The sequence below is a fragment of the Leuciscus leuciscus genome (assembly GCF_965113295.1).
Source record: "Leuciscus leuciscus genome assembly, chromosome: 11".
Classification (NCBI taxonomy): Eukaryota; Metazoa; Chordata; class Actinopteri; order Cypriniformes; family Leuciscidae; genus Leuciscus; species Leuciscus leuciscus.
In genome coordinates, this window is record NC_138735.1 from 9262423 (window position 1) to 9271191 (window position 8769).

Consider the following 8769-nt stretch of genomic DNA (forward strand, 5'->3'; position numbering starts at 1 on the left):
TGACTGCAATGGCAATGCTATGTAGGAAAGAGAGAGAGAGAGAGAGAGAGAGAGAGAGAGAGAGATACAAACTGGAAGGAGAGATAGACAGGAACCGGGAGAAAACGTGTGTGAATGACAAAGACAGAGTCCCACAGAAAGATAAACAGCCACAGTGGAGGCCTATAATGGCTTTGCACTGCTAATTTGTCACTCCAATTGAACGGCAAACAGCAGGAAGACACGCCAAACTGTCACTCCCTGCTGCCCAAAGACAAGCTCGCAAGAACCTTCATTCTACTGGTGAAGATAACAGCTATAGACATCTACAGTAGATTTATACAGAATAAAAATATATAAAATGGATAGCAGCTATCTTGGATGTTTATTTGTCAATACAGCATTCCAGCCACTAAGACAGTTACGTTTTCTCTACAAGAATATAAACACAATTCTGTTTACAAGCGATATTTTCTGTAGTTTTTCTTCGTTTTCTCTTCACACATCACGTGTCTCATCTCATGTTCTTCTTGTCTAATGGGTAAATGAGTACTCTAACTCCTGTTTAACTTTATAGGGGCAAAAAGGTTCATGGAAATGACGTCAGAGCCTAAATAAAGGACAGCCGGGTAATTTGTGAAAATTTCAAACTAAAAAATACCAACATGGTTTATCCATATTTCAGCCTTGTTTAGCTGATAGATCAAAAGTATTTATAATTAAGTTTATTTTCATGGTTTAAGATTGGTTTCACAGAGATGCCACAGAAGTGTTAAACCTCAACGGCCAACTTTCTGACAGGTGATAAGATCCATTTTTGGAACCACAAAGAACCTTTAATAAGTGAACAAGTGCCGTTTTTCAATATAAACAAACTTTTGTTGCATTGAAAGGTTCCGTAAAGGTTCTTCATTCAACCATAGATGCCAATAGTTTAAAAAAAACACAAACAAAAAGTGAACACAATGATGAGTAGAACACATCTTAAATGTACTTCAAAACACAGTCCACCATTAAAACAGGTTTGGAATGACGTGAATAGGCCTAAATATTGACATAATTTTCATTTAACATTGTATGTTTCTTGTCTAGCTTCCCACTTACCGCTGACAAAGTTCTTCTGATTCTGTGCAGAAAGAACAAGCAAACGGTCTTGTCATCTAGTCACTAGTGGTGGCTTAGATAACAAGCTGATCCAGCAGAGGTATCAGAGCGCCCTCTAGTGTCCAGGCGTGGAGTTCGCAACAGGAAGTTGTGTTGTGTTGGTCTATATCTAGGTGTTGGTCATCAAAACGATGCGCTCACTTAGTTCAAGACTCTTTCTGTAAGTTAAATCACAGCAGGTGACGACCAGTGACTGTCCGTGTAGCCTTCATATCTTTGAGTGTCGCTTATGATAAAAACAGATATCCTAATAAAATATACATGTCTACAAATATTATTTAAAAAACGGTTTCTCCACAAATGGAAAGCATACCCATTACCTTTTCTTTATGTTGGTAGTCTTGATTAAAAAATAAATAAAATAATTATAAGCTATCAAACAGCGACTGATTAAATAGCAAAATGAAGTGAGTGCTTTCGTTCTGCATTGTGCACCAAAGCAATGCATTTTTAATAGGTTACTCAAAATTAACAATCATTTCATAATGTCATTCATAACTATGTTGTCATAGTTCTTTTTTCCCCCTTTTTTTTAAGACTGAAGGTGCAGCCACCCCTGCTGGAAAAAAACAAACAGGTAAAATCAGCCTGAAGTTGACTGGCTGGTCTGAACTGGTTTAGGATGGTGTTCAGCTGGTCTCCCAGTCTGGATTTAGCGGTTTCTCTCAGCAGGGACATTTTCAGTTTCTCAGCTGAAGAATTGTTTAGACTGCTGTATAGATCATCCATGTGAGCAGGGCTTCATGCATCGCTACACAACACTGCTGACAATGGACAAGTGAAATTTTGGCAGTGAAATTTGAGAAAAATTGAAAATCTGCATGACGAACCCCAAGTAGTTGCAAAAACTGCACATGGAAATCTTACGCCAAAAAATTTCCAGATTGCGTGGATTCCCAATGACTGAATTTTGCCATCGAAAATTCGCTAAACACCAGTAAATAAGCACACACCTTTAGCGACAGAGATAAAGACGTTTTATTGTCCCAGAAAGTCATACAGGTTTGGAATGGCATAAGGCAATTATCAGTAAATATAGTTCATTAGGATGAACTATTCCTAATAATAATGATAACAACAATACATATTGAATAGCTAATACATACTGGTAAATGTTCAAAACTCATTCAAATAAATTAGTAACAATGATAAAATGACAAACGCAAAAAAAATAATTTATCAAATGTTTGAACATTAAGGGCACAAACCCATAAAAGCGGCGATGGGAGTGGAAAGCTCTGCGTGTGATCTACTGATGACATGCAAATTAAACAACACAGACACAGCCGGATCATTTCCATAATGATCAGCCGCAAAAATAACTGTCCACGCCTTCTCAGTGTTCATTTTTCACTGCTTGTCTTCAGTAAATCCTGACAATAGTTTTTTAACCCCAAAAGAGGGTTTGCACTGGCCAAGCTGTTAGTAAATCTGGCCCTAAGGGTCCATTCAGTTACAGTTCATGCACTGACTTGAAGACTTTCATAGGAACCATTTAACTTTTTCCAGTTGCTTCATCGGAAACCCCTCGACAGACATGAGTAGAGAGAGCGCCGGTGAGGTTCTCGATCTGAGAGCGGAGGAACCTGCGATCCTCCTGTAGGTCCTGAACCTGTCTCTCCAGAGCTTCAATCCTCTCCTGTTTGCTCTCCAGCAGACACTGAAGTTTGGTGATGGTCAGCATAACACCGCTGGGTAAACCCTCCATGATCGGTGGTATCACTGCTGAGAAAGATAGAAACAAAACAAACCATGTATATGTATTTGTTCCTACAAAATAAAAAAAATCTCTAACTGATCATTATCTCATTTAATTATACACTTTGACAAAAAGGAAACAATGGACAGTGGGAAAGAAAAAAAGAAAAAAAACATTAGCAACACAGCCTTCCAGTAATAACCCAATTGACTGGTTGGGATTCAAGGTCTTCAATCAGAAGTTATTCAGAATCCACTCACTGATTAAAACAGAGTTTTGGTTCAGTGCTGACTCTGAGTTCTGCACACTCACGATACCTCTCATTATAGCAAACGAAGTGTAGACACAATGTAAATAAGAGATTCACTGTGCTGTAAGACAGCTTCATTGATTATAACAGAACTCTGTGAGATCGCGATGAACTGAGATGAGTGACACTAACACTGTGGGCCATTTTTGATTATTTAAACTGCAAGTAAAGTGCAGTGTGTTTTCTTTAAAGGAACACGCCGACTTTTTGGGACTTTAGCTTATTCACCGTATCCCTCAGAGTTAGATAAGTCCATACATACCCTTCTCATCTCCAGCAAATCACTCCGCACAAGTAGCAGTGCTTCGCCTTCTGAGAATACAGTTCCAGTATGTATACAGTTAGAAGATGGCTGTGTCTCATGTGACCTTGTTATTTGTACACGCTGTGACTATACAAATCACAACATGTAAATAAGAAAATGTTGGCATTATTTTGTCACTTATTGTGAGCAGTATGCTAGCTGGAGCCATTTACCTCCAGTCTTTGTGCTAAGCTAGGCTAGCGGCGGGTGTGTCAGAGTTACGGCACGCACAGAGATGAAAAGGTTATGTATGGACTTCTCTAACTCTGGGGGATACGGTGAATAAGCTAAAGTCCCAAAAAGTCAGCGTGTTCCTTTAAAATAAATGTAAGCTTCTGTAATGTTTTTCCCCCCTTTATATTGAATGACTAGGACTGTAGTCTAATGGATCCAATAAACTTGGGAACGACATGTATGTAGGCTGTAGGATGATGACCTACTGAATCATAGGCTACGCCGCGAGTTAGTATAGAAGAATAAAACCTCATAACAAATAGAGCAAGATGAATCGCACTTTAGCAATTGTGGTTTTTATGTGCGCTGAAAAAAAGAGGAGGAAGCGAAAGAGGAGAATATGCTCTCTCTATCTCTGTCCCATCATTGCATTTTGGAGATTGACATTGATTCTCAGTAAATGAAAAATCACATACTGGAGACGGCACTGTTCAGAGTGTTGTCCTGCTCTGTATAATTATCAGCTGGCACTGAGTTCATATTTTCCCACTGGATTATTTCAGGCTCTGGTTCCTGTTTCATCCAGCTGTAGTTGCTCACGGGACTCTCCTGTCTCGCGGAGCTGGAGTCAAGCTCACTGCTGGGGGAGTACGGAGCCAGATCCTGCAGCCACTGAGAGTTCATCTCATCCTGAGAGCTGCAGGAGGACAATATCATACAACAATCAAACAATCATGGAATAATTCCTCTTATGTACATTCATTTAATATTTTACTTTAAAGGTGCACTATGTAACCTTTGGTCCTATAGTAGTTAAAAAACAAAACTGCATGCATTTTGCAGAAGAACATTGTTTTGGTTGTGCTTCGGCTTTGAGAAAGAGGAAGTACAATGGGTTGTGAATAAAGCGTGTTGAATTTCATTATATCCATTTATGTTTACAAATTACTATTCAAGGATTTTCAAGATGATGAACAAATCTTTGAAAACTTATTTTGTCAAGTAGTTACATGTTATTTTCTTACATTACTAATAATAAATATCATGACAACTGTGGTTGTGTTCGTGCAGCTTCTATCATGTCCTAATCCATTTTTTTTGTAATTCCAACAGGATTACAAAAAAGTAATTATTATTACTATTATTATTGTATTACTACTAGAAAGACATGAAAATTATACAAAATATTGGTTAATGCCATATTCAGTTTTGCAACAATTGAAGGAACATACCAGGATTGCAGAGGTAAACTACGAATCTTGTTTCTGTGGCTTCTCTGGTAGTGTCTCCATTTGTTCCTCAATTCTGCCTGTCTTTCCTTAGAGAGCTCAGCTACTGCAGGATGTTTCGTCTTTCCCTCCGTCTTTCTTCGTTGATAGCTAAGAATTTTCAAACAAAAAGACATTGTTTTAGTATTGCATATTAAAATGTAATAATTTCATATTTGCATAAGCAATACATTACTATTGTTTATGGTAATATATAATAGAACTTAGGATAAGATCAAGGTTATTTGATTAAGTGAATTGTTTGCTCTGTATAATTCGCTGTGGAATAAAATTCAAGCACCTCTCTCTTCTTTTTGCAAGGTATCTGGCCCTGGCAACAGGATCAGCATTCACCTTCGCTCTGTGTCGAGCTGATTTCTCATTGTTTGATAGTGGCATCTACAAATAGAAGAAGAAAAAAAACACTGTGTTACAATACAATAATTATGTTTATATTATTTTTAATTATATTTTAAGGCAAGAATATAAATGGGATATACCTTTAGGCTACATATTCCGCATCAATAAATCACCATAATCTGTGTTCTAGATATTTCCATTAGAGTCAAATGAGGAGACAGGTTACACCATTTGACATTTTAGTTTCCATATGTTTTCTGAATAAAAAGGATTTTTGAATTATGACCCTCCAAAAGACATTTCCATTTATATGTGAACCTCAACAAACTTACCATGTCATAGAAAGATCAAATGATCTGCTATTTTGAAAGACATACTAACCTTGACACACAGCCATGAGGATTTGCAGTGTTCTTCTCATTCACACCATTTCCTGTTTCACGGTCACATGACAGCAGAACGGCTTCCTTCATGTCGTCGGACGGTTACACCAGCGATGGGGGAGGGGCACTGGTTACACCACACAGAACAGCTTCACTGCACGTTTTCATAGAAATACTTATCATAAACTGCTTCATACGTTGTTTTACAAGGATCTCAAGCTTGTGCTGAGACTTTATCTAATTCATAATTTAACAGCGGTTACACCACCTAGACATGTTTTGTCCACCACCACCAACAACAACAAAATATCAAGATGCATTTTAATTCAGAGAATCAAGTCAAATAAACAATTAGGGGACGATGACTTATTCGTGAACGATTGTTTTTGCTGGATCCTTTCAAAGAATTGGTTGCACGGGTTCCCCGACTGAACGCTTCGTTCACGAATTACTCTGAATGAATCAGTCCGCGCGGATCTAGAGTCAACAGCTGAATCTGACTCATTTGAACAAGAACCGTAGTGAGCTGATAACAACATGAGTGAATCAAGGATTTGACCAGGTCAAACTTACTGTCCGATTAGGAGAAAAGTACGTTTTATTTAATAACTAAATTGCAGATTACAAATAAAAACTTACATGTTTTTTTTGTGTGTGTGTGTGTGTGTGTGTGCATTTTATTAAAACATGAAACATATCAGCAATTGATTTTCGTTTTGTTTACTGCAAATCCGAAATGTATTTAGGTTCTAAATTACTGTTTTCGAGTTTAATCGTGGCTTAAACAAACAAATGAAATGATATCAAATCTTATATTCAAAGACCATAACAAACAGCTGTGTAATGCAGGATGGCAGGGACAGCGTAATGACGTAATTACGTAAAGAGAATCTCCGAACTGTCAGGTTCTTTGAAAAGAACTGTTCATAAGAACCGATTCGCGGAAATGAGTCGGACGTCCCTTCCAGCGTCGTCAAAAGGAACTGTTCAAGGGCAAAGAAAGTGGTGGTGCTAATATCTTTAAGTATGAACGGGTCGGTAACAGGATATGTAACATTTCTCTAAAGATTTGGTATCTGATATTTGCAAAGTGACCCCAGTCGCACGTGCACCCCACCTTTTGCAAGCAAGAAAAAAATTCAAATAAATCTCTGGATGGACATACTTCCAGATAGCCAGAAATGAACGACAAAATAAGAGTGCACTGTAGTCTCTTGTAGTAGATGGGGAAAATAAGAAAAGTTATTAAAGTTCAAGGTCTAGTTGTACTTTCCGTCATGTGTGTACTTGAAATAAGTAAGAGCAACAGCTCAAAATAAAACAGAATTTAAAGGTATGCAAAGGTATGAGTGAAGACTATTTTATTTGCATAAAATGTCCCTTTTCTGCAATCAAAGAACCTTTCTTCCTGTCAGTTATTTTGGGCATTTGGTGTTGCAGATTTGAAGTTGAAAGACAGTTTTGGAGGACGTGTTATAGAGAGCATGTGGTTTCAGATGGGGGTTTCAAGCCTGCAATGTTCTAGTAATCTGCAGGTACAGGTGTGTTTGATTCGGGTTGGAGCTAAACTCTGCAGGACAGTGGACCACGAGGGCCTGATTTAAATTACCCTGACATAAAGGAACATGTGATGGAATTGTTAGAGAATACAACCTTGGCAGAGTTAATGTGAAGAAGAAAACAAAAAACAGACACAATATGCAAGCAACACATACATACACACCAAATCTGTGCTTCGAGTGGACTGGATGATCTATTTCACTGAATGCAACAAGATAAAAAAGCACAGTTCTAAGAGATCTGTGCATTTATTAAACAAACCACTTAAAACTTCTAAGAGACGTACGCACGGTTATTCATATGATAAAACTAGTGATTATGCATAACACATGTTTTAATGTCACCCACTACTTTTATTCCAGGACCCAGAGCCTCTCATTTTAACTTTTCAAAAGTCTCAGAGCGCCCTCTAGTGTCCAAACACGGAGAATACTCGTTTGTTCAGCAGTCCTAGGTAGAAGCCTTCATCCGCTCCATCCTTCTTCTGAGGGCTTCGTCATCACAAAACAGCTGTTCAGTTGTGATATCGTAGGCCAACCCGGAAGACTAAGGTTATCTTAGGGTTATCCAAATGGTTTCTTTTAGAGTAGCATAAGAAGAATGTGAGTTACTATGACAAATCATTGTAGTCCTTAATAGCAACTTGCATTTTTAAAGCAAAAAGAACACTCATAATATGTAATCATAAACCAAAACCCATTAGATCAAGGTTCAGAAATCTTGAGTCTTTTCCGGGTTGTAGAATTACAAACTGAACAGCTCTGCGGAGACGCTGAGGGTGTTTCCTCACACACGGCCCGACCCACCAGAGGAACAAGACCTGTTAGAAACCAGCATCAGTTCTGCCACGAGGGTCATGTTGGGGACAGTCAGGGAGGGTCAACCAGGAGCGCTGTCCCAGGCCAGAAGATGGAGGACCCAAATAAGGTCCTTTTTACGGTATAGCCCACTGTACTCCTGGGCACACGGAGGCTCACTCGTAAAAATTGTCCCGTGCCCTGTGAACCTTAGTGACAGACTTGGACGGAAAGCCCAACTCATACTCTTCTTCTTGATGAAGGCAGATCAAGACCTAGTCACAATGGGAAACATACCCTGTTGAGAAGAAATTGAAATACAGCTCAAATCAAATTTGACCTTTTGTTAAAATGTTACATGCAGTTACTATAGTAATAACTATGAATTATGCATAGTTACAAGCAACTAAACCTAAACAAAAACCCTAGTCCTTGCCCTATAGTAAGTACACAACATATTACTCAGTACAACTTGAAATAGTTGAACCAACCTTTTGTTTGAACAAATGTTCACTATTACATGTATTTACTGTTAAAACTCAAACTTCGATAAATGCCATCATCCCTTGTGGAAAAAGTGAAGTACACTTGTAGAGTACATGTTGTCACTTGTTTAAGTTAGCTTTTGGGTGATCTATGTTGTAGATGTTGTTAATTTTATCTGTTTCAATTGATTTCAAAGTGTTTTATTATGTTTTATTGTCTACTGTAAAGCGCCTTGTGACCTATTGTGTCTGTGAAGGGCGCTGTATAAATAAATTTTACTTACTT

General features: G+C 38.2%; 2 protein-coding genes and 1 long non-coding RNA gene across 7 annotated transcripts in view; 1 reads left to right on the plus strand and 2 right to left on the minus strand.

Moving 5' to 3' along the window:
- The window catches only part of myo3a (myosin IIIA), a 113159-nt gene extending 111987 nt beyond the window's left edge, over window positions 1-1172 (minus strand). For both annotated transcript variants that reach the window (XM_082184963.1, XM_082184964.1), the window contains exon 1: window positions 1084-1172. The gene's annotated coding sequence lies outside the window, so the exon portion shown is untranslated. The remainder of the gene's footprint in view (window positions 1-1083) is intronic.
- The window catches only part of LOC309509977, a 961882-nt gene that overhangs the window by 151212 nt on the left and 801901 nt on the right, over window positions 1-8769 (plus strand). The window lies entirely within an intron of this gene.
- Window positions 2104-8278, minus strand: LOC309509971 (uncharacterized protein). Of its 4 annotated transcripts, none has more exons than XM_082185001.1 (6): window positions 5640-8278; window positions 5399-5444; window positions 5200-5297; window positions 4863-5009; window positions 4107-4327; window positions 2104-2868 (listed from the first exon to the last, which is right to left on the minus strand). In XM_082185001.1, the coding sequence occupies exons 3-6, from the start codon at window positions 5295-5297 to the stop codon at window positions 2639-2641; spliced, it is 696 nt and encodes a 231-aa protein (XP_082041127.1). In that variant the 5' UTR covers window positions 5399-5444; window positions 5640-8278; the 3' UTR covers window positions 2104-2638. The 4 variants fall into 4 exon arrangements, with proteins under 4 accessions (XP_082041127.1, XP_082041128.1, XP_082041125.1 ...); XM_082185002.1 differs by having other exon boundaries at window positions 2104-2865; window positions 5399-5515; XM_082184999.1 differs by having other exon boundaries at window positions 5399-5515.